Consider the following 25,723-nt stretch of genomic DNA (forward strand, 5'->3'; position numbering starts at 1 on the left):
GTATTCACTTTCAATGGTAATGTTTAACCGTGTTTTTGTTATGATATTTAGGATCCTGTTATATTGAAAAAAACATTACCAGAGCGTTTAGTGCTACAATTATATGGTATTGTAAAGGAAGGAGTTTAATTTTTCCGTTTGACATTAGCTGATTCATGTTTATCCTTATGCGTGGCAAATAAAACGTACCTACTTACTGTTTTTAGTGAATGGCATTATAAATTCAAATTATTGTTAGACATCCTAAGAAAGGAAGTTGTCTAAATATCATTTGTATATGCTTTACAATTCGTTCGTTTTGAGTGTAACACGACAATCGACGTGTTAAAAAGTTTAGTAGGCTTTTCTCTAGTGAGGCGAATGAGAAAATATCACATACAATAGATGAAATATACGCCAGGCAAAGCGATTCAATAAACGCCAATATATTACGTTTGGGTTTATTTATTTATTTTTCTACATTGTCGTTGTAGTTTTCGCTGAACCTGTAACATTGAAACTTTGTGGCATCAAAACAGGGTGATTTTGAACTTTTACCCAAACTCCGTCAACGATGCAAATGCCTTTTTTATTTACATCATCCAACGCATATAAATTATTTCAATAGAATTATTTCAATCTATGCGTAAATCTATTTTAGCATTTTATACAGTTGTCAAACTTTTCTATGACTCATAAAGGTTGGATGATTGTATACGCGACATTTGGACTTCGTGTTTCATTTGCTTGAAGTTAAGGTTACTCGAGTTAGGTTAAACTTTTGTGCCTATACCAGCTGTTGACAAATTTTTACAGTACTTCTTATGAGGATACTGTTATTTATCTTCCAAATCAAACGAGTCTAATGTGTTGCCAATAATATAGGTTTGTTGTTTATTTCAGGCAGTTAAGTGTTTTTATTAGAATTAAATAGTGTTTGGCTTGACATTCTTCTAAAGAGTATAAATCAAGAATCGACAAATATGGTTTTGGTGAGCATTTATAATATTGTATTTTATAATATATATATTATATCTTTTTGATTTATATTTTATTTGCCTGTGCTTTTATTTTTGCTGTTTAACGTTTGTTAATTAAAACATATTATATTTTATTGTACTTAAGTTGTGTATAGAGGTTGTAAAAAGTGCCCCGTAAGGGCCGTTTGGCACTTTACGTAACTCTAAAAGCAAGTTATGTTTTATACAATGTCATTTGCAGAGCTGGAACAAAGGCAAATGGCTTCATTCGCACGAAACTTTGCTGAATTCGAAAGTCACCTACGTAGTAAAGGTATACGAATTTAGCAGCAGTGACATTGACGTGGTCGGTGCTTTTAAGAGATTCTGTAAATGTACAGTAATCTAAAATGTATTTCAGTCACAGCTTTTAATTACACAATATCGATTCGGAGAACGCGGATTGTTTTGCATTTAGGAAATATTTTTTGTTCGAAACCTTTACCGCGCGATAACTTTTTGGAAGATAATAATCGCGGGTCTGTTCAAGATTCAAAATAAAAATGGTCAACAGTTAATTTAAATTTAAATCATTGTTTGTATGTCGAAGTTTGTATCGATGGCTGCTTTTCGAATTGAATCAACCGCAGCTCAGTTAACCAGGCCCTATCTAGGGAAGGCTTAGAAAAGCTAGTACACCAATTCAACAATAAACCTGGGCAAAGTGTATCAACATTAACAAGAAAAAAATAAACACATAATATATAAATAAATTGATCAAAAAATGAAGTTAATCAGTTCAAAAAGCTTTTCATTAGGTCCAACTAAATATTTTTTAGTTAAGCAGGACTCAACCGCCCTAAATATCCATGCTAACCACTAAAAATCTTGTGTAGAAATTTCTTAGAGGGCAAGTCAATGACTTGAATTAATTGCACTTAAGTTACTGTTTTCAAATGACTTGACTTAAGTCTTTTGGGTAAAATAACTGACTTTTTTGGACTTGGGTTTGACTCTAATCGAAAAAGACTCGACTTGAAACAGAGTTTTTTCAAATGACTTGACTGGAACATCATTTTAAAATGACTTATTTACAACACTGGAGCACAGCACTGCATGTGTCTATTTTGGTTTATATTGTTATACTTAACAATTCTGCCGTGTATTTAGCTTGTTGGGGTGGTCGAGGTTAGCGATTCGCGCGGCATGGAAGTGGTTAAGGAGGCGCTGCAAAAACTCAAGTTTTCCCGCCATATTAAGCGTTCAGAGGGAACGAAGCCACCAAAGGTGGAGATAAGCATCAATATCCAGGGAATGAAGATTTGCAACCTAAGGACGAAGGTTAGTCTGAAGATTTTTCAGCACATTTGATAAAGAAAAAGGTCCAAAGATTCTTTTATCTCATTAAGGTTTAATTTAATTAGTAGTCCTGTAAATCTATATTTGACTATTTACCCTTATTCGGAATCAGGATTACTGACGTTAGTGATTACTTTCCTCCATGATGTGTCTATCAATAATCAAATTAGAACACATATATAGCTATTCGGTATTTTATATAACTTATTATCATTTTATTATTGAGATCGATCACCGATCTTTTTTTTCACTGAACAGTTGATTCAACAATGTAACGCAAAAAGGTTATCTATCTTAAAAGAATGTTAATGGTTAGTTCAGTACATTTGATAAATAATTTATAGCACGCGCCAATGGTTGCCCGAATCAAACGGCTACATTTTGTTTTTTGATCATTGAACCTTTTATAAATGGCTTTGTGAAATAAGTTAAAAAAAAAATATAAATTGGCTGTTATAAACTGCATTTTCTCAACAAGGTTTTGTTTACATATGTAAACAAATGGGCTAAAATCACGTTACCAACGTCAGCTGCCTCAGTTATGCGTTGTGAATCAATTTCGTTCCATTTTAAAAGAGACGATTCAACTTAAACAGTTTCAAGTTCGCCAAACCATTCAATAGCAAAGTTCCTGGTCCTCAAACGTGCTTAGGCTTCAGGCTGTCAAACATACGAAGGGAAGGAAGTTGTCTGACTGCGGATATCAATGCAGCCCTGAAGGACCATTCCTTACACGAGCACGCCATTGAGCAAATTCGACCGTTCGTTGGATCAAATTTCGGCGAACCATTTATGCATAATTCAGTCAGGATTGAATTCGTGGAATGAAAACCACATCGAGCGACTGTGGTTTTGTTTGCCTTGCGAGACAGATTCCTCGAGTGCTTTGAAACATATAGTATATAAGAGAAAATGCAAATCATTCTAAATAAGAATAACAAAGCCCATACGGAAGTAGGCATCATTTTTTTACTCTTTATATAAACGTTCAAAATGATACCTTTACCTACTTCCGTATGGGCTTTGATATTATTGTTACATCTTACTGCAACCTCCAACCATTATGATCCAAAATTATAAATAGTGTATCAGTTTTATCAATTCACAACAAAAACAAACGGTCGGTTAGTTTTGCAGCTTGGTTTCGTTTGCCTAACAGGTCTTTGAATTGAACTGGGATAAAGATTTATTGCACAATATTAACGCTAGCACAATTTGAAATATTTTGTAATTGTTTTACCGGTCCCGGTGTTTTTGCTAATAATTTGATTTTCAAGCTACTCAAAACACTACTTTTAAAATAGACAAAGAGTTTCGGCCACCTTTGATAAATGAGTATTAGTTCCATTCACCCAGCAATGAAAAGGTTTGAAGTTTCAGCCTTGACGATCCAAGAAACTGATGGTAAAATGATGTAAACGCTTTATTGGCGTTTTAAAAGAAGCACCAGTTTGATTTAGTAGGCTACCCTTCCGTGTTCAACCGCTGTGCATATATCGCCGTATCCACATACCGCCCAATTACCACGTTGTTATGCCCACGGGACTAGATAGGACGTCTTGGTTATTCCAACGGTTATGTTAACTAGCAGACCTCGCTAAATAAGCCCAATGAACTATCGACCTATAATATGGCGTGCTCTTGTTTTCCAATGACAACAAAGCTGTAATCTAATCTTGTTTAGACGAATAACATTGCGCGGAATTACCAACGTTGATATAAATTCATTTTCGAAGAAGGTTCAGTCTAATAAGTATGGCGCCTTTTAATAGATAGGTGTTCAAAATTAAAAATGTATTGATTAAAATAGCAACGTATCCGCTAGAAGTTTAACACCAAATAAAACCCTGCTTAAAATCAAGTTATATTATTGTAAGCCATAAACAAATATATCTAAATAAAACCCACGTGCTTTGTGCACTTTAAGTTTAAAAACACAAAGATGGCGACTTGTTATGTATGTGACGTAAACCTCAAACCACAATTGAAAGCGGCAATTTGCTGGCTTGATATTATGAGTGTTTATCCTGTTCTATACACTAAACGTGGGATGCCACACGATTCAATACGCTGGATGGCGGTTTGTTGTTAAATTAACAATAGCTTTTTCGTGGAAAAGCTGTTTAGGAAAAAAAAAAAATTTCCAACGCTTGCAGGCTGTTGAGAATATGCTTGCAAGACCATGTCAGCTTAATCATTTTAAAAAACACTTAAACCAATCCGTAACTAAGCATTTTAAATTTGAATGAAAGACAAATTTAATTTTGAATTGGCTCTTGTAAATGCACGAAAATTAGTGAGCTTTCTGAACATATGCAATGTATTAACACGAGATCTATCTTTTTGTCAGTAAAATAAATTCCAGGATTTCATTTTTTAGTTACTGCCCAAACCACCGTAACGTCAAACATACATTGTAGCCCGATCAAGAAATTCATCAGCTATGTATTACCCACAGCTGATGGTTGATACCCACAGAAATAGATTAAAACTGTCAAAAAAAGTTTTATGGGCTATAACCTTAACAGGTTTAATCATGTTAGCTAGTTGGTTTGTCAAAGTGGTATTTAAGAGCCCATATAGAAGCAGGTATTATTTTAAATGTTTTTTTTGAAACGTTAAAAATGCTATACTTCTGTATGGGCTTTGAAATTCTTACGACGTCTTACTACAACCTGCAACCATTACGCTCCAAAGTTTGTCAAAGTGTTTTTTATTATTTGTTTGACTGGTAACCGCGTCTCGCAATTGAAGCAAAACAGGCTTTAGTCACGTATACAATGGTCTACACATCGTTAAAATAACAGTTGAACTTTGAACCATAGAAAATCGTATTATACAGTATGATTGCCGCATTTTAGCGTGACGCACAGATTGATTCCCACTGGTTACGATACGATATGTTTTTACGCATGCAAAGCAAATTCTTATCGACAGATGAACATGTTAAGGGCATTAGCGCAGAGCGATGAAATCGCATTATCAAATTTCATATTCAATTACTGCAGTTGTATTGTAACGTCTGATGTTTCCCGTTTCACCAGCACTACTGAAATTTTAATCGATTTCATGCAATCGTGAATTCAGTCATATGTGTTGGAATGAATCAACTTGGCTACAACAGGCTAACAGTATTTCACGATTTGACTTTGATTTACTATTAGGACTAATTCGAAAAGCGAAAGCCACATCGCAAGTTAATGAATTACATTAGGCCGGTATTCAATGTTGTTTAATGGCAATTCCTTTTTTTGGTATTTCATCTCCCCGAAAACCGGTAAAACAGATACACGTTTTGTTCAGCGCGTAGCCCACAATCCTATAAAACAGGGATGGGCAAACTTTTCCTAGTAGCGGGCCAACACTGAGAGAAAAAAGTCTAAGCGGGCCGTTAAATTTTGACTGACAAATATGTTGTTAAAATGTGTAGTTTTTGCATCCAAACACAGTGAATGCATGAACACGATATTTGCGCAAATCGAAATATTTTCGCATTTATGTAGTAGAAATAGACCAAATAATATATCGTATGGACTCGTGCCCGGTTTAAAAATGAGGTGGCGTCCCGGATGAATTATATTGACGGGCCGTAGCTTGCCCACCCCTGCTGTACAAAGTGCGGCTTTCAATTGCCATTGAAAACCACGCTTATAGCATTACGCTTTAAATTATTATTACCTGTTGCGTGGGATATTGTGATCGATATGACATGAAACTAATTGGCCATTACATAAAGGAGAAACCTACCCGCTTAGAGAATATATTACAAATGTGTTGCACCTATGCCGACCCTGTTATACCACACTGCACTTCGTTGCAAAGCTATACTTTCTATTACTTTGAAAACTTTACTTGCGGGAAATACAGTGATTATTTTTTATCTGCGATTCGACATTGATAGATGTTTGATGATTTGCATTCGGACTGTTAGAAAATTTTCGTTTACTTATTTTTGGATAGTTAGCGCATATACAGCCGAAGTAACAGTATACAAAACGACAGACATGGCAAAACTATTTGGTACATCCGCACCATGAATATTTGTTGTTTTCCTTATTTTTTTTTCAATGAGCAGCATTGATAGAAAAATGACTAGGCCAGGTTGCATATGCTTTCGCCGAAATGTCATTTCACCTAACATAGCTTGATTTGATAGGTCACAACAACATATTTTGTTAAAATTTTTGTTGAAAAAAAATTTTGATTAACATTTTGTTAAAAACAATAAAACTGCAAAATAACGCCAATTGAGCGTTTATTAGTGTGCTCTATAAACCAATTGTTTTTATTTCAAAAAAGGGGGACACAAAGCACATGCTAGCCCAAGGTAAATAAACCAAAAAATCAGCAAAGCAACAGTTCTATCCACAGAAATCCAGTTTTATGTTATCCGATAAAATATCCTAAGCGTGCGATTTTTATATTTAAATCAGTTTGTTTTGGTTTATGCTGATTCCGCTTGTATTTCCTACGCTCAAATCGATTTTGTTTTTTCGATTCAAACAAGCCGCCTTTACAATAAGAGAAATACTTGCCTATTATGTAAAGGCAATAATCGCAACGCATATCACAAGCCCATCCAGCATGTAATGTTGTATTTTAATACAGGAAGTGTTACATGACATCAAACTACATCACGTCTCGTTTTGCGCCGAAGATAAGGAGGACAAGCGCATGTTTACCTTCATTGCAAAAGGATCAGATGGAAAGCATTTCTGCTACGGACTGGATTCTTTGCACGAAGTGGGTATATTGTTGGAAAATATTTTACGCTGTGTTTTTAAGCAGTTTGTTTTTTAATATAATGGTCTTAGTTGATGCCTTGTATTTCTTTAGATGTTTCGCCTTAAGCATACAAAAAGCGCTATAAGATCTAATTTAAGATTCTATTTAGATAAGATACTGAAGATGCTTTTAGTAGCGAAATATATCTATCATATAACATCCAACAAACTGATTTTCGTTTTACTACGTTCTGTACTGTGTTCAATCTTTATCATTGATGTGCAACAAGAATTGTTTGTTTTTACCATTCAGATTTAAGCAGACTCTGTTATTTAAAAGAAAATTTTGTTTAAATTATTAATATTTTTTAGGAACTCACGCAAATGTAGTGTTTTAAATAGACATAAAATCGCAAAATGCCTCTTCCCAAAACTGTTATCATTTGGGTATGATATTTTAAAGAACAAGTGTTCGCAGAACATAAAGGTATTATTGGGTTGTTTGATTTATCAGTCGACTTGTGGGCACTGGGCACGCATTGTAGTGGGCGTAGTTCTATCAGCAGTAGACAGATAGTTACTTAAAGTCAGTTTATAGACAGGTGTAAATATCGTTGAATTTTAAAACTTTACATTTAAACAATTTATTGCCAGAAATACAGATAATGCAGCTACATTACTTAATCTTAGGCTAGCTAGAGGTTTGCTTTGTACTAACATTGTTATAATACTGTAGTAGGCCTTATAGTTGCAACGCATTTTCACTGCTATTGCATTCATGCATTTATGGTGTGACTCATATTGATTGGAGCTTGTTCTAAACGTAAAATAAACCAATTTAAAAAAAATATCACTGCAATTTTGATTTTAAGATTTTAAAAACTTCTTGCATAACGGTTACTCTTTTGTAAAGACTGTTATGCAAAAATTATTGTTTGACCTAAAAACAAACGTATTTAGTATATTGGATTGACGGTTAACAATATAACAAAATTGTTGCATGATAGACTTATATTTGTGTTGTGGAGTTTGGCCCGTTATTTTACAAATTTCAAGAAAAACCCGCCGAATTTCTTGAAAATGTCACTTCATAATACATAGGGCTACATACCTTATATTTCTCTATTAAAGTAACGTTTGTGAGGGCAAAAAATGGTGACAAAGTGACTGACATAATACCTTATTGTAACAAGTTAGAGCCGTATACTCAGTCGCATAGGAATTTGCGCCATTTCTGTACGATGATAAAATCATACGCGAGCGCTAATAAGTAATGACGCACTTTGGTAATTACACCTAACGAGAAGAGAAGGGCGATATGTACGTATACTGTATGCCACTGGTAGGCACTACCTTGCATCAAAAAACGTCAAAGTAATTATCGGGTAATTCGCAAATAAAGCTTCTAAAAGTATATGTTCATAAATAGAGATTCTCGATTATTTATATTTTGTTACGATACCGATATCCGATATATCGACCAAAATTAAAGAGCGACAAAAGTGATACCGAATGACGTTTGACCTATAGCCCGATAACTGATATGAAAAAAATTGTAACTTGCAAGGTGCAAGCGTATGTTTTGGTCTCTAGGTTCTTAGTGCCTAACTTGCTAATACGCTAGAAAACGTGATTATCTTTAATTGCAAAGAAAGTATTTTATACAAACATACAGTTGCAAATTGTTATAGGCCACGTTATTGACTTTCATCCGATATTATCGAATATCCCTAGTTTCAAGTAATATATGTGTTTGTTGGCCCAATACCGGTATACAAATTCAGAACTGCGGACCAATTGTGTATCGATATTTTTATTCAACTAACCTGATTTTACCTATAAAAGAAAAACCTACCAAACATTTAGTGCAGCATGTATATATTATAGCCGCACGTAAGTGGGCTAGGGTCGTTCGTGCTTTCCAAATACGGTTCCCTTGAGGCACCGAATTTAACGTCCCTTTTTGTCCCTACATTATAACACGGGTATAGACACTGTGGCATTTAAAGCGCAGTAAAGGTTTAGGGCCACTGCCAAAACAAGTTTACTGCATAGGCGAGTTTATGTATGGGCTTGAATTGAACCAACACTTGACAACTATAGGTATGGAGTTGTACAAGATTGTCTTTCGAAATGCATAACGTAAAGATGTCAGCTATAGTTTTTCAAGTTATAATCTATAAAATACGTATAAAAACTTTTTGTCAGTGTTTCCAGGCCTATAGTTATCTATGAAATAAACTTACTTTGATATGATGCTCCTGAAAATAAATTAACGGTGGTAAAAGACGTATGTAAACGTATTTTACGGTGTTTCCAGCCCTAGTTGTCTAAGACATAAACGTTCTTTGATATGATGCTATTGAAAATATACTGACAGTGATTCTCTCTCAAAACGTCATTATTAATTCATATCGCCGAATGCATATTTTACTGTACGTGTACGACCATGATCAAAATGTGCGACATGAAAGGGTGGAATTCGCACGGGAAGAAGGCCGGCTTTATTATGCCTGTGCTCATTAATGTGCATATGTCAGCAGACGACATGTTGGCATCTTGGAGAGCGACTTTGTATTGTACGATGGCCTGACGGGGTCGATGCTGTAGTTTAGACACATAAGAGAGTATGAAGTTTTCCATTTATTGAATGTGAAAGGAAATGTGTACAGGCATAGTCAGCAGAAAATTTAAGTGTAATGGGTTAGCAGGATTAGTTTGAGTCCAACATAGATAAAGAACTTTCTCCATTTAATGTTAAAAAGCAAAACTTCATGGTTTGTAGCATAATGGCTGGAGGTTGTAGTTAGACGTATATTGAGTAGCAAAGCCCATACAGAAGTGGGTAGGAGCTTTCGAACGTTTCAAATAATCGTTTGTTTAAAATCAATAATAACTTGTAAAATAAAAATATATAAAAACGTCAGCTAAGATATTGAATTTCGTTACAGGTTGAAACATTATAGCATTTAGGCTCACTGTTAATCGTGGAAAACGACAATGAGTTTACAATTTCCTCATGTTGTTGTGTACACGTTAAAAACACATTTATTATGTAGAAAGGCTTAATTGCAAATTCTATAAAGCTACATATTGTGAAGACTTTTTGTTTTTTAAAAACGTTTTAGCTTTACTTGAGTCAGTGGTTTTAAAGTTTTAACGGATCGGCATAACATATTAAAATTAATTGTTTGAACATATTAGCCGTAGCACAGTGTTGTAAGGATAACAAATCATTTGACAGCCTGTGTGCAGCGCAAATAGCGTTATAAGTGATTTAAATCGTAGAATAATGATTACTGTGGTTGTAAAGTTTTTCTTGTTTCAAAATTAATACGGTCCTAGAGTATTTCAAGGTGGCAAATAGAGTAAGCCAGGTGAAATGTTTCAGTACAATTGACCTAACTCGATGAGTAGGAAACCTATTTTAAACGAGAGTTTTTGAACTTCTTGACCTCTCCGTAGGGTTAAACCGCCTTTGAGGTCTGGCGCGAATATAGTGTTGACAGATTTGTTTACGTTCGAAAGGCCAACGACATCACTCTGACGATCGGACAAGCCTTTGAACTTGCCTACGACAGATACTTGAAGACCGACAAAGGAATGGCCACTTCAAAACAGGTATGGCTCGTCGGGGTTAATTGGGGTTAACTTCGGTTCGTCCATCCGTCGCATTTATTCCGAGAATGAGACATTGAAAAGGATCTAGTTAAAGTTTATAACGGCATTTGATTCAATTTTATTCTTTACTGCGACCTAAATATTAAAATCAATTCTCGTACTAAACAAAACGTTTTTTTGAGATGCATTTTTTGCTCTTTTTCATATGTTACGTTTTACGTTATAGAAAATTTCCTTACTTACATTTATACAATAAAAGTGAGACTTTGGTTTTAATAATAAAAAGAGTAATGAAAGCTCTTAAAAGTGTTTCGGTCGCAAGGTTTTTTAATTCTTACTAAGGAAACGTTCGCAAATTTAGGGCTACAACAAACCGCAAACTTGGATGGCACGTAAAAAGATTTAATATTAATGACATTTTCTGTTTAACCTGATAGATTTACTTCTCACTCCAAAATGCAACTGTTGCGCCTCTCCACGCAATAATGACTCACCATCATTATAACGATGACGTAAAAATGAAAAGTCACTTCAGGCGATATAATGCAATTTACGCCAATGCGGATGATTAATAGTAATTAGTGCAGCTGCAAATTAGTATTTCAAACCAAACTATGATTCAACATCAAAGCGATTTGTTTTTTGATAAGCACTTGCAACATTTCATTTTTTAAAGGAGTTGTTCAATCAAAATATTTAAAAACACCTTTTTTAAATACACACTAAGCCAAGCGCTAGACCGTAAAAATGTAAATGCAAGGATTTACAATGTGTAAAACATGACTTCATATGGAGGCTTGGCTTTCTAATGGATACAACAATTGATTACAAACAGTTACAATTTAAGAAGGGTGTTTTGTGTGTAAAGAATTTCTTTGGATAAGTCAATTCTCTCGGCACTATCAAATAGGCGGATAGTTTTCAACGTTGTGATAAACAATTGCGAATAGTTTTCAAATGAAATACAGCCCAGTTAACGTCGGATGTTGTATAAATGTTCCATCTTCACTTTGTGTAGTTTTACTATTTAGCAAACATAAGTGTTTTGATTTTAATATAACTTTAATTCTAATGAAATCGAAACCTTTTGGTGTTAACGACCAAAAACAGTTTTGTAATAAACAAGATTTTACGCTTGTTGCGGAAAGTTCCTCGAGTAACTAAATAGACGCGCAATTTCGAAAGGAAATTCTGTCGGCGTTTGCATCGCCTGGCCTCGCCATATGCTTTTTAATTGGCTGTCGCAGGCCTTCAGCTTGCAGTAGAGAAACAGACAGCTGCCCTAGGACAGCCAAGTTAGCGATTAAACAAGTATCGACTGCTGCGGTGTGCCTGGTGGTCCCAAGCTCAGTTGACCTTGTTTATAAGGGTTGGGACTTCCGCCAATAATCCTCACATGACCTGTACGGTTTTTTGGCCTGCGCCACAAAAAAGACTAGAAACCCCCGACATGTTGGAAATAAAACCAAAACGAAAGCTAAAGTAAACGTAACTTTAATTTATACAAACCATTTTGCCTTTCAATATATTGTTCATTAATCTGGTTTCCTTTTTTCTTAAATGGCAGTTTTTCAACATTCAAGGATCAGTCCCCTATCCAATTGGTGGTCCCACCCGTTGCTATAGACATACCGAAATCATAATATAACTAATAAATTGAATCGTTTTAACCCTTCAGAGTGATTTTCTAACCCCTTGCTGTTCGCTTTCAAACGGACCAGGACTAATATGTTGCAGCAAATAGACAAAGATTCGCAAAAAACAAAAACAGGTAAAAAAGGACCAGAATGCGTGATCTGGTCAGTAACCGCAAGTCTTTTAATATGTAAAGCCAATTAAGAAAGCAATCGTGCAGCTGAATGTTTCAAACACCCCATTTATTTTGTAGTAATATTTCAAACGCAGTTATTAGGAAAATATATTTTAACCAAATGTTAGAAATATCTCAGGCTGGTCAAGGCAGGATAGGGTAATGCGTACTGCGTACTGCAGCTATTTAGTTGGGTTAGGAAGCACGTTAGCGTTTTGCTTAGGGTAGGTCAAGTATTTTTATATTTATTCTACTAGGTCAATAGATGACTAAGAAATACGTCATATTATTTGGTTGCGATAGCTACATAAAGCATTACGCCATACCCTATCCCGCCTTGGACTCAACATTTGATCAAAGTATTTTCCCAGTAATTACGGTAAAATTAAACGCTGGCAAAAGGCTAGCATGCTAAGTCGAAAAGTCGTCTTTTGGCTGCCAGCACGTACTGATTTATAACCGGCCAGTATGGACATACTAATGGCGTGTACCGGACACACTAGTGGATGTGGTAAGAATTGATCAATTATAAATAGCAGCGGATATTGAGTTGCGTGTACGCGCCGTGAGTATGTTTAAAGCCCGATAAGCTTGTGAATTTAAATTATAGCATCTTCTATTAACGCCAAATCAGTTTTATATTTAAAACTTGGTCTAAATCATCGCGCCCACCTTTCTTTTCGTTGCAAGGCAGTAATTTTGTTTCATTGGCAATCCTAAAACACAACATCTTAATATTAGTTATTTGCCTTTGCTGTCTGCGTGTTTGCAGAACAAAACCAAAGATAATTTTTTCGGCAACATTAAAAGACCTATATTGTGACTTCACTGATCTTAAAAGGTTAAGACCTTGCTGACTGATTGTTGTTCGAAGCGGTGCGCTACTCAAGTTAATACAAAAATAACATTATTATTATTACGTATTTTAAACAGCAGTCAATCACCAACCTGGCAAATATGACTCCTTAAACATGGTCTTATACAAACTTACACTCAAATCTTTTTTAGCATTTTTAAATAGTATTCATTTGATGAATAGTTTTGGCAAATTAATGTATTTCATGATGTGAAAGTTTACTGGATGGCGGATCCGTGTCAAATCTGTAAGACTAAACGTTTAATTTTCTTAAATAAGCTCAAAATCTCTCACTGCAGCAGAGAGATTAAGATCCGCAGGTTGCCGACCTGTCATATTGTTTTTGGTTTATACTTTATAGCTTTAAAAGGTTTAACAAAACCTGCACTAAACACGTTTAAAACAGGTTTTTACTTCTCATGAAGGTTTCACGTTTCAATTCAGACCATGTTTGTACCAATATCATAGTAAACATGTGTGGGGATTGTGGCACTTTTGACGCACAAGTTGGTAAATTTACCTTTCAAGGTCACATGTTGCATTAAACATTAACAATATGTAATCATGACGCCTCTGATTGACAACTCTATTCAGGAATTTTTGACAAACGTCCGTTCGAACACTGTGAGGCATTTACTCAGTATTTTGCAGATTTTGAGTGGGTGGCGTATCGTTAAACCACAAATCCCACCGTCTGTGGGATTGCTTTAGTAATTAAATTATCAGGCATTTCTGAGTTGAATAAGTAATTACGATGCACTGTGCACAAATCTGTGCGATATATGACGCATTTAAAAACGCGGTAATATCAGTTCAAGCAACTATGATACATTTACTGGGTGAAGTACTGAAATCTACTCTGATCTAATAGTTACCTATACCACCATTTTATTTAAGTTAGTTTAGCTGTTCGCATTTACATTGTTCTGTTTTTAAGATTGTCTTTATATAGTAAAATGCCAAGTAATCTCTGTAGGACCAAAACCCTATGTTCATACACCTATCAGTTAAAGCTAGCTGGTATTTTTGCAACGACGCAATTAAATTAACCAGTCACTTTATGGCGCTGTACATGCACTCCTGTTTAGAGCTTTAGTTAAGCTGTGTCCATTGCTGTTAATGCGACAAGCAGCGAGTAAAAAAAACCTGCTACTACGAACGTAAAAATCTTAACTATTAAAGCAGTTGCAATACAAAGTTTTATTACCTTTACTTTTTAAAACATTTCAAGATATTTGTAATTAAAACAATTTTAAACTTACTGATGATTTTATAAGGATTCTGTGATGCATATAATTAGTTTTTTTTTAATTTTAAATGAATGGCGATTCATTAAGCCAACAAGTACCAAAAACCTATGACGATGTATGGGTTTGCTTTGATATTTATCAGGCATTTCTGAGTTGAATTAGTCATTACAATGTACTCGGCGCAAATGCGTGGGATGTGACAAATTTTGCAAAGCGGTAATATCAGTTCAAGCAATTACGATAAGGTTACTTTTTGTAATCTGGACGAACTCCGATCTAGTATAGTTACCTATATACCACCATTAATGTTAGTTTACATGGTCGTATTAACATCCTTCCATTTTATCATTCATATAAGGTTTTATGTCATTAACCTGTAACACTTCAAGGAAACCGACTTAAAACACACTTTTGTTCAAATACGCATTTGTTTAAGATAACTATATCCATTTGTTTGCAAATAAACAATCAAATATACTTGTCAACTTGATTGCAATTTAAGCGTAGTTTAACGCTTGTCATTGCGTAATCAGGGCGTGTAAATAAAAAGGGAATTTTGTGTTTCTAGGTTATGGAGCTGAACAAGCGAATCGAGCAACTGGAAAAGGAGAATACCACTCTTAAGCAGACCATTTCTGGTCTCACCCAAAAAGCGAACCGCAAACCTACCGCCATTGTGAGTTTCAACATCGCAATTCGGCCGCCCACAAAACTTGATTCTTTGCATTGGGGTGTTAAATGCAACGCTTTTTATTTTAACGTTCAATTAAAAAACGATCAATGTTAAACTTTAGACGCTATGTTAGAAATTGTCTGTTTTTTAAAAAAAACTTAAAATCAGCATTTGTTTCCCAGCTTATTGCATTTCTATTTAGGCGTTCTCTATCTTTCTATTCTTCTTTGTGTGTTAAAATTTAACTGTGTTTTCAAGCTTTCTACTTCTCGTTATAATCCTTCTCTTATTTTCCCTGAACAAGGATGCTGTTTCTCTGAAAACCCCACAAGCCGAACATGACAAGCCTTCTTCAAGTGGTTTGAAAACCTCCCAATCAGTTGATTATCAACGTCTTGATTCCAAAAGTCTTGCAACATGTGAACAAATCAGCAAAAGTGAAGAACAGTTGACCTCGAGTAACCTCTTAACCACGCTGTTCCAAGACAACGCCCTTTCCCACTCACCAAACAACAAGCGCTATTTACAAGCGAAGATCGGTTCTTCTTCCACAGAAGGTTCTGGAAGAAGGAGACTGCAAAAACAGGCCTACATCGATCAAACCATTGCCTCAGTAGAACGTGCCAAGGCTTCGTTGAAAAATCTAAAGGACTACGTGCACCAGCGTAAGTTGCGAAAAAAACAGAGGTCCAATAGTGACACTAGCGTTGGTCCGAAAGTGAAGCAAATTAGACAGGCAACGTCGGTGGACGACGAGGACATTAACTACGCCAAGATCTCCGACATCCGCGACGTGGTTAAGGATTACAAGGCCAATCTCAAGAGCGACACTTCCAGCCTTAAAAAGCCTGAAGCGAAACCGCCAACTCCGACTAAATCGCGACAGGCAGTTAAACGCCAATCAGCGGTTACTTCCTTGCCTGCGATCCCGGTTGAAAAGAAGAACTCAAACCAGAAGTTGGTTCGACGCAACAGCGCAAACAGTCTGTACACTGGCTTCGACGAGGTTATCAGCACGCTGAAAACAATGATGGTGTCAGACGAGAATACGAAATCTAAAACGCTTCCAAAAGATCAAAAGATTGAGAATATAACTGATAACAAAAAGCAGCCAAATAGTGACCCCGTAATTCCACTGAATCTGCCTGAAACGATAATAGACGATTCGGCCTGTATAACCAGCAAGCAGAACTACATTAACGTTCCGTATGCCTCTATACAATCCAAATACAAGCATCTGTGGAAGAAAGGTGAAGACGGGAATTCTTCTCCTCCAGCATTGCCTCCACGAGATCACCCCTTAATACCTCCAAAGCCTAAACACCTTCTTCAGTTGGACGACGCCAGCTTTAAGTCATCTTCAATGGGTTCCCTTAATTTTTCGGTTACAAGCAGCGAACTTAGCGCTTCCACCGATAGACACGGCGACCATTCTTACTCATTTGATTCTCCAGACGAATCTATTTACATGAACAAAATACCTGTTCCTCCACCAGCAATAACAGAAGCAATAAACAAAATCCAAGAGGATCCCATACGAATTAATCCACTCTACAAATTCAATGAAACCTCTGATAGGCAAAATGTGGCCAGAAAACGCTACAGCAATCCTGGAAAGCTGAATGTCGCTACCATGCCAGACAAAAAACGATCGAGCAACGTTGCGATGGAATCTGTAGGCCAGACTGGCAAATCATATCCGAGCAAAATGGTTTTGGATTCAACATTGGAGCGCTATTCTGGACAAGACGGTTATCTTTTGCTAAAAGAGGCCAGCAAAGTTGCTCAGTCCTACCTTCAGAGCGACGACGGTACAACGAATGTCGATTCGACTTACGACAACGTTTACAACTTGATGAAATCGGTTCGCAAAGACGCCAGAGAGGCCAGTCGAGTTAAAGAGCAGAGCTACAAAGCACAGTACACATCGAATACGGCGGAAAGCCTGGCGTCAGCGGATGTGCTAGACGCGCGAGACCTCATAGAAATTTTGCAGCAAGCGGAAAGGTTGGATTCGAAACATTCAAAGGCCCCTGGCAAGCAGCAGCGTGACTCCGGAAGCAATTCGATGCAAGGTTCTTCTAAACAACTTGCCCCGGCCTTGCTCAAACCACTACCATCGGTACTTTACTCTATACTTTCATTTTCCTTTTATTCTTTTTTTCTCTTAGTAAACAATTTTACTATTTCAACATGTCTTTTTCTTTCACGTCAACAGGTTGTGATGGATTACTTAATACAGCTAAACACCATTTAGTTATAGCAACCTTTTTGTTTCTACAGTTTTAAATAACAACAATTTGGTCGGCGTATTGCACTCGTAAACACTTTCATATCCATTTTATTTTTTAAACTTGTTTAGAATGGCAACTTCAAATCATAACGCCAGTATGGATATATGTTTAACTTTGTGCAAATTTATAACCAATTGCTAACGTAAAGTCGAAGATGAAACGTTTCTTTTTTTAAGTTTGTAGGTGATTTCTATGAATCTCAAGCATAGGCTTTATAACAGGCATTTAAACGCCTGTTTTTTAACCTTCGTCTCCGTCAAGGTCAACGCCCAGCCCACTTTGTCGCGGGACGCCTTCGACATGCGCCCCTTCAACGGAACCCAATCCTCCGGGGAATCCCCGGTCGTTCGACTGCCCTCACCCGACGAGGTTCACCCCAAAACCCCGCACCGTCGAAGGTCGATGGCAAAGAAGCAAGAAGGTAAATTTTACTTACTGTTCTAGTGTTGCGGTGGAAACAGTCATAGACGGAAAGTCGCATTTCTAAGTTGGTTTTAGTCATTAAGGTAAATGCAAAATAGGAAAATAAATTAAAGCGAAATGAACCCAACTAAACCTCGCCAAATATTATTGTTAGTTTTTGTTTAGTATGTGTTTCCACAACATGATCTTGCCCTTCAATAGAATACATAATGCCGAAGAAAAATGTTGTAAAATTTTATAAATTTTTATTTAAATAATCGCAAAATAGCTCGAAGATTTTTAATTTGAATGTGTTAAGACTGGTGTAGCGTATTTTGACACAGCAAAAACTTCATAAAACTGACTTATATAGTAAAATAATTGACATATCCACCTCTAAAAAGGGTCATAGTCGCCGATCTTGACAAAATATGGCTACAAACTCAAACGACAAAACGTGTTTCGCTAAAATGTGTGGCGTACATACTCCTCAAAAACATGTGTTCATGTTGATACGGGGACTTCCACGATAGTCAGCTAAGTAGTTAAATAAATCATATCGTTCGTAGGGAGTAAATTTAGAGGGAGCGCCCAATAAATCTGAACCACATGTTGAAAGATGTTTAATTAAATTCACCTTGCAAAAATTATTTTCCACCTCAGCACTACTTTAAGCAAAAAAACATACTTTAAGCAAAAAACATATAATATATTATTGATTCCGAATGTTGGGTCACCGTTTTATTTTTTTCTCTAAATTATGAAAATATAAAAATATTTTGTAAACTGGTATCTGGCCCTAAGTATGTCTATAACCTGTAACCTTACTTGGGCTTTTTTCTTCTAGTTTACAGATTTTGGACTTTTTTTGCTATTATATATGCTTTTACTCAAAAGATACAGTCTAAACAAGTATTTTAATAACAACCTCTGGGTCCAAACATTTTTGATTCGCATTGAATATTGTGTCGCTCACGCCCATTTTGACCGACCTCTCATAATGCATTTTTGTTTAGATCTTGCGAGGCAACTTTTCGATGATCCGCTTGGAGAGCTGACAAAACTGGACGAACAACTTCAGCACAACGAGGTAAGCCTTGGACCAGTCTTGTAAAAAAGTCATTAACAAATAACTTAAATTCCAGTAAGATCATTTATTAGTTGTCCACGTTTACTCAGGTATTATCGTAACGAGCTCGGCCGAATTACGCCATTGATATACAAATATATTGTTACTATAAAAATGAATAAGTGATCCTGAGCAAATATTTTGAATAACAAACGACCCGTAACATATAGAAAGCAAACTATAACTTTACCAAAAAAGATTTCAGTGAAAACAATTAGGTCGAATTCAAGGCGTTTGCCTTAATGCTTTTGGTTAACCTCGGTCATTTATTAAATTAACTGAAATTATGTCAAGTCATTATGTGTAAAATTCTAAAGTCAAATCAAGCCATTTGAAAACAGTGACTTAATTCAAGTAATTTGCTAAAAACTGGTATATTTCACATTTTCAGCATACGGTACAGAATTTTTGTCGTGTAGTTTAAGGAGTTGCAACATTTAACTGTCGTAACAAAATATAAATAAAGAGCACATGTAAGCTATCGCAATATCTGCCCGCGATACGCGGTTCAAAGTCGTTTATTTAGTGAAACTTATTGTCGGCGAAGCTCACAATTCAGAGTTGATCATATGTCAGCATTTAAAACTGCGCATACAGTGACTCAAAGTCTATATATGTTTCTTTAGATACGTAATTTCCGTGTGGGCCACCGGGCGTTATGCGCACCAAACGGTTAAATTACCGGGTGTTTATCAGTAATCTCTGTTAATAATACGGAAATACTGTTCAAAGGATATATGTCACTGCGACTGTAATTGAATATTTTTTAGATTAATAACTCTTGCCATGATTTGTAACCTGTTTTGTCGAAATTCTGAATTAGTTATTGACAAACGGAATGCATTAAAATATATAGGCAGTCAGTTTTGCTTTGTTGATTGCAATCAGCACGTGCTTGATGTTCTTAAAGGATATCTACACTTGACAAAACTTGAACAGATCGGTCTTCTTAATATAAAGAGCTTAATGAAGAAATCTTTGTAAGTCATTAACCATGTCATCAACCAATTTTGTATTTTCTTGAACAAGCAAACCTCGAATTATTTGAAAAAAATGTCGCATTACTGCCACCCAGCGAGCGCGTTCAAAATATGCCCTACCATTTTTACACTGACCTTCAGACAACAATATGGTTTATTACGTTCAAAATAAAAAAAATATTTTATTAATCAGTATGTTGGAACAATCTCTAAAGGTTATAACGCTTTGCGTTACGAAACGAAAGGTTTCTATATAACTATAGTATAGTTTTATCTTTGGTTGCTTTACAACCAATTCACCATTCTTATTTCTCTGTTTCTTATACCTTTATTAAACACTATCTATACGAACTTTTGCAGGATTATTTTCTGATCTATTTTTTATCCTTTTTTTTCATCTTTCCTTATTTTCCGCCCCTTTTAGACTGTTTCTGATTACGAAAATCACAGTGAAATCTTTCGGAAAATAATGCGCTCCTCAAAACTGTCCGCTCTTCTTCAACAACACGTGGCAGACGAAGGTCATGTTCAAGGTCAGACGGCGGAACAAGTTCAGTCCTTCTTTAATCCCCTAATCGACGTCGAAGGCAATACATCCAACGAGAGAAACACAGATTCTCAGGAAATTAAACATCGAAGGAGTTTAAAGACGCGGGAAGTACGACAATATATTCTTGACCACCATCTTCTCCTTTTTATTTCTTCTACTTTTCGTTTATACTTTTTCTTCTTTGTGAAAGATTTTTCTACAAAGAGTGTGTTTTCCTGGTGGTACACAATATAATGTATTTTGGTACACAATATTCGTATTTTAAACGTTCTCTTTTTGTTAAGCCCCGAACTTGCTGCTTTTAACCAAACTTTGGTAAAAGATACAAGCACATTTTGTTCATATACTTTTATGAACTAATGAAATCAGCATGGTAAACGTTTATATCAGTGGTTCTCAACCTTTGGTGGCTCGCGGTACCCTACAGAAATTACAAATGTGCAAATATATTTTCTACTTCTACAAAGTGTGAACGTTACATTAAATTCTTTAGGGTGGACATTTGCAATCCAGTATGATGGTAGACGACACCGATGGGTCGTTGGACGCCTTCGACCCTCTCAAGAGCCTAATCTAATGACGCTGCAGTGACGTCATTCCTCTTTTCTGACTTCAGTCAACACTCTTTTCCTCAACACCTAGGTGCAATGACATGTCAGGCAAATGGTCGGATATTGAACATTGATATTTTAAAGTGTCGGTAATGTTGCGTGTTGTTTGTTCTCAAGGCTTCTTTATTTTGATAACTGTGTATCGTTATAATAAGAATATCAAAGCCCATACAGAAGTAGGTATCATTTTGAACGTTTAGAATAACTCTTTATTCATTTTCAACATAGTGAAGAGTTATTCGAAACGTTAAAAATGATACCTACTTCTGTATGAGCTTTGGTATTCTTAATACGATATATTACAACTTCCAGCCATTATGCTCCAATGTTTATCGTCAATTTGCTGTTTTTCTTGTGAAAAATGCAATATAAAATGTGCTGAATTAAGATTGGCCCATGCACATCCTGATGCTTCAAATCGACAAAAATCTAATTTCCTGTCTTTACAAAAATCAAGGCCATAAGCTGCAACTTGCACCCAATTACTTGATCTAATGCAACACGCTCAGTCGCTTACATGTTATTACACCTCCGTTGTTTTTTGAAAGTGATAGGTTAGTTTTGACCAGGGATGCGGAGTCGGTTAAAAATAACCCGAGTCCAACTCCCGAGTCCGACTCCGGCCAAAAAAATAAACCCGAGTCCGACTCCCGAGTCCCGAGACCGACTCCGGTCAAATGTGCGATTTTGCCGAGTCTCGAGTCCGGCCGAATTCTACAGCCCGTGTTTCGCCAATTTACGTAACTAAAATAACGTGGCTATTCAACAATCCACTTATAGTGGTGTCAAATAATTCATTCCACTCACATTACATGGTTGGAAAATGTTCCACCATATAATATTCCACCTTTACAATTTAAATTTGGCGGCCATATGAGTTTTGAAATTTGGTACCGCGCATGCGCATGTCGGACTCGGGACTCGGGTAGTTTTACAAGGTCTTACTCGAGTCCCGAGTCCCGAGTCCGACTCCAGCAAAAACAAACCGACTCCTCGAGTCCCGAGTCCCGAGTCCGACTCCGACTCCGCAGCCCTGGTTTTGACACAATCGTGTTTGGCTGAATTTTGTTTTTACAACACTAAGTATACTCTTCTTTCTTCCTTACCCTTTTTGCTTTTCTTTGGTGCCCTTGATTTAAAGTGTTGCTGTTTTTGCTATTTTCTTTATTGTGTTTATTTCGAACTAAGCTGCAGTATTTTTAACGTTTTTTATTAACGTTAAGCTGTAAGTAAAATAGTGACATTTTACAAGTTTTGGAAAAATGCTTTTATTTAGTTTGACAAAATTGATTTCAAAATTAATAAAAATTTAAAACAAAAAAATTACCCCAATAAACTAAGAACTAAATAAGTATTAGATAAGTATTATTGTAATGAAATATGATCAAGGCATTTTAGGTTTTCCTAAATTGAACACGAAAACCAATTTGTGAGGTAACGTATAATATTGGTGTAAAAACTGGTTTTTGAGTTTCTTGTATTAACCTTTTCGATTTCCACAGTCAACATGTTACTCCTTTCGTCTTCAACTTTTCTTTTTGCGCTATTGCTTCAAGTATTGATCGCTTTTCGCAAACAAGTATTTTGCGTTTTTTGGCAGTTCGTATGTGTTGTTACCGATATTTTTAATGTTGGCCCGGGTAAAATAATGTTAGCATATGCGCTGCGGAATTTTAACTTAAAGGCTTCGTGTTCAATATTAATGAAGTTCACCTTGGACAAAACATATCGCCATGGACTTAGTCAGCAGTTGAAACTATTTTATTTTTTACTACGTAATATTGTAAGTCGGTCAGAATTAACCTAAAGGTGAACGTTAAATAACAAGTAGATAAATGTAGAGTTTGAAGTTCATTTCCGTGTCAATAACGTTTACGTCATTGCCTGATTGTAAATAAATTTGTTACTGCATTGGTGACTGGTCAATGTTAGTGTAGCAGTCGAGAAAAGATTAGTTATTACTGTGCATAGTTTTGTAAAAGTATGTTTTCTTGCTAATCTATGTATTTTTCTTGCTAAATGGACAAAACACTATTCCTTATTGATTGAAACGAGGGGACGGTAATAGATATAGGTGATAGAATAATATCGAAAAAAAATGTCTTACGTATTTGTCGTCATCTACACTGCCAACACGCACAATATACTTCCCTAGGGTTTTTCTAGCAATGAAATAACAATTTACCGATCGGACAATCATGCTTTTTTACCCTTAATTTATTGTATTTGTTGTATAAACGGCTCGGTAAAATGCGATTTTCGTTATAAATGTTACACATTAGTCACATGCTAATTTATTTTTGTTAGTTACTGTGATCTAAAATAGGCTGGATACGCACTTACACACTGTCCATTTTAGCCAGAAAGATTACATATTGGGCTACTATATTTTAAAAGTGTATAGACAATTGATATTCAGCAACAATACAAAAATCGTTTAGTACAAAAGTTTGCTGTGACAGTAAAAAAAACACATTTAAATGTCTTGTCAAATTGACGAAGAAGGTTCATTCCATATTGCTTTCAATCGGAGTTGCTTAGATCGAAATTTGTGGATTTTACATTTGGCAAATAAGCTTCGAAAGGAAAGCGTCATCTGGAAACTGAATAATAAATTAAAATATACTTTGCTTTTTGATGAGGCAAGGCGTAATAAATCTGTCACCGACCGTTCTTGCGGTAACGCACCCCACACAAAAGTATTTCGGCTGCATCAGTATTCTCTTCAACGGTAGTAGCTTTATCATCAGCATAAGTCGTTTTGAAAACCTAAGTAGGCCTATAAGTCCCAGACCAAGTTATCAATTGGCAAAGTCAAGTCTCACACAAGTCATTTTCAGAGCAAGGCAACTTTAAGTCAAGTCACATTGTGGATGGTCCGTATATATTCCAACTAAACAAAAGTTGTTTTGGCACAATGACTTCAGTCAAGTCAATTCATTTGCAAACAGTTACTTAAGTGCACTTATGTCAAGTCTTTGACTTGTTGTAAACAAGACATTTGAAGTCACTTCTAGTCCCAGTCGAGCAATAACTTATGTCTAAGGCTCTAAGCAAAGGAAAAACTTTTAAAATTGGTAACTCGTCCGATTATAATCTATAACTAAATAATAAAAAAAAAACATGGAGAAATATAATCGTTTTACGTAAACCATAAGAGATAAATTGATCAATTTTATTAAAAAATGTTAAATAAAATTACTTAATTAAAAACCCAGTCCTTTGACCCAAAGACATTTAAAAAAAACAGTGACGTAAGTGCACTTAAATTAAGCGTTTGACTTAAGTCACAACAACACTGCATTGCTTCATGTTTTCCTAGACTTATAGGTAAGTTTTTTTTAGTCTACTCTGGAAGGGAAATTTAGGTTTCGTTGGGACAGTCTGTTAGTACAAGCAACCTCATAGAAGGGGATCCAATACCATATAGTTTGTTCAATGAAACATTCACACATATGTGTGTTAATAACTGAGATCTAGCCCTTCGAAGCTGCTTTTTGACCAACGACTACGGCTTACGTATAATTAGTACACCGAAAGCCATCGCAGACTCACCGAATCTGTTGATCTATGATGCAAGCAGATTGAGCAAGCATTGGCGCATGGTTGTTTCTCGACTCGTTCCCTTCTGAGCCTGCATAGCTCAGTTGGTAGAGCGACGGCCCCGGCTTGACCGGAGGTCGTGAGTTCGAACCTCACTGCAGGCTAGTTGTTTTTCTAGTCTGCTCTGCGTGCATCATAGATCAACTGATTCGGTGAGTCAGCGATGGCTTTCGGTTTCTCTAATTATTAATATTTAAAATTTTTTTATAAAATTGTGAACATTGACTCTGCAAATACAAGTTGTGGTGTCATGCTGGAGTGAACCGCTTTCGTTTACAGGTTCGGGTTCGTTTAAGGTTCATGTTCTTTTAAGTTATTCGGTTCAGTTCCGGTTCGGCTCCTTAAAATTTTACAAACACGGTTCAGTTTCCGTTGCGGGTCGGAAAAAACTTGCCCAAAACCGGTTCATAAAGTTTCGGTTCGGTACCGGTTCGACTTCCTGGGATCAATTCAATTTATTCAAAAAACCCTTCGGGTGAATTGCAAAACAACTCTTCGGGAAAATAATTTCTCTGCTCAACAAAACATGTTTTAAAGCACTGGATATGAGTGTGGTATTATAAAAGTTCAAGGTCCCTGATTAGGAAATTGTTCTTAGTTTAGTTCGTTTGGATTGTCAAAGTTTGAATTGGCTTAGGTTTTTAGGGTATCGCAAAATTATTTTTTTGCAATTTTGCCCTCGAAGGCATCCCCTCGTTGCTCACACAGGATAGTGTAAAGTACGTCCACGTTTAATCCTCATCAGGGCTGCGGAGTCAGAGATTCGGGACTCGGAACTGGAGTCGGTTTATTTTGTTGGAGTCGGACTCGGGACTCGAGTAGGATACGTAGTACCAAATTTCGAAATCGATAGTGCCGCAGTCTGTAAGTTGTAAAGGTAGAATAGAATATATCATTCAATATTTTTCAACCATGTATTGTGG

The 25,723-nt window shown here is 36.0% G+C and overlaps 1 protein-coding gene and 1 non-coding gene across 2 annotated transcripts; both read left to right on the forward strand.

The window, feature by feature from the left end:
• Positions 1-873: 873 nt before the first annotated feature.
• LOC146145581 (uncharacterized) lies at positions 874-22,548 on the forward strand. Its single transcript, XM_083389713.1, has 12 exons — positions 874-971; positions 1,201-1,272; positions 2,109-2,279; positions 6,906-7,040; positions 10,550-10,642; positions 15,127-15,291; positions 15,578-16,729; positions 16,874-17,353; positions 17,787-17,946; positions 18,944-19,017; positions 20,461-20,694; positions 21,080-22,548. Exons 1-12 carry the CDS (start codon positions 963-965, stop codon positions 21,161-21,163), a joined length of 2,829 nt encoding a protein of 942 aa, XP_083245839.1. The 5' UTR covers positions 874-962; the 3' UTR covers positions 21,164-22,548.
• Positions 22,549-24,829: 2,281 nt separating this feature from the next.
• On the forward strand, positions 24,830-24,904 carry Trnaa-ggc (transfer RNA alanine (anticodon GGC)). Its single transcript has one exon. It is a non-coding gene; the product is annotated as a tRNA-Ala (tRNA).
• The last annotated feature ends 819 nt before the right edge of the window (positions 24,905-25,723 follow it).

This window comes from Ascidiella aspersa, chromosome 5 (genome assembly GCF_963924565.1).
Source record: "Ascidiella aspersa chromosome 5, kaAscAspe10.2, whole genome shotgun sequence".
NCBI lineage: Eukaryota > Metazoa > Chordata > Ascidiacea > Phlebobranchia > Ascidiidae > Ascidiella > Ascidiella aspersa.

Coding starts and splice junctions, on each gene's coding strand:
- LOC146145581 (XM_083389713.1), top strand. Junction 1,273..2,108: donor AAGTCACCTACGTAGTAAAG/GTATACGAATTT, acceptor CCGTGTATTTAG/CTTGTTGGGGTGGTCGAGGT. Junction 16,730..16,873: donor TACCTGTTCCTCCACCAGCA/ATAACAGAAGCA, acceptor ACCATGCCAGAC/AAAAAACGATCGAGCAACGT.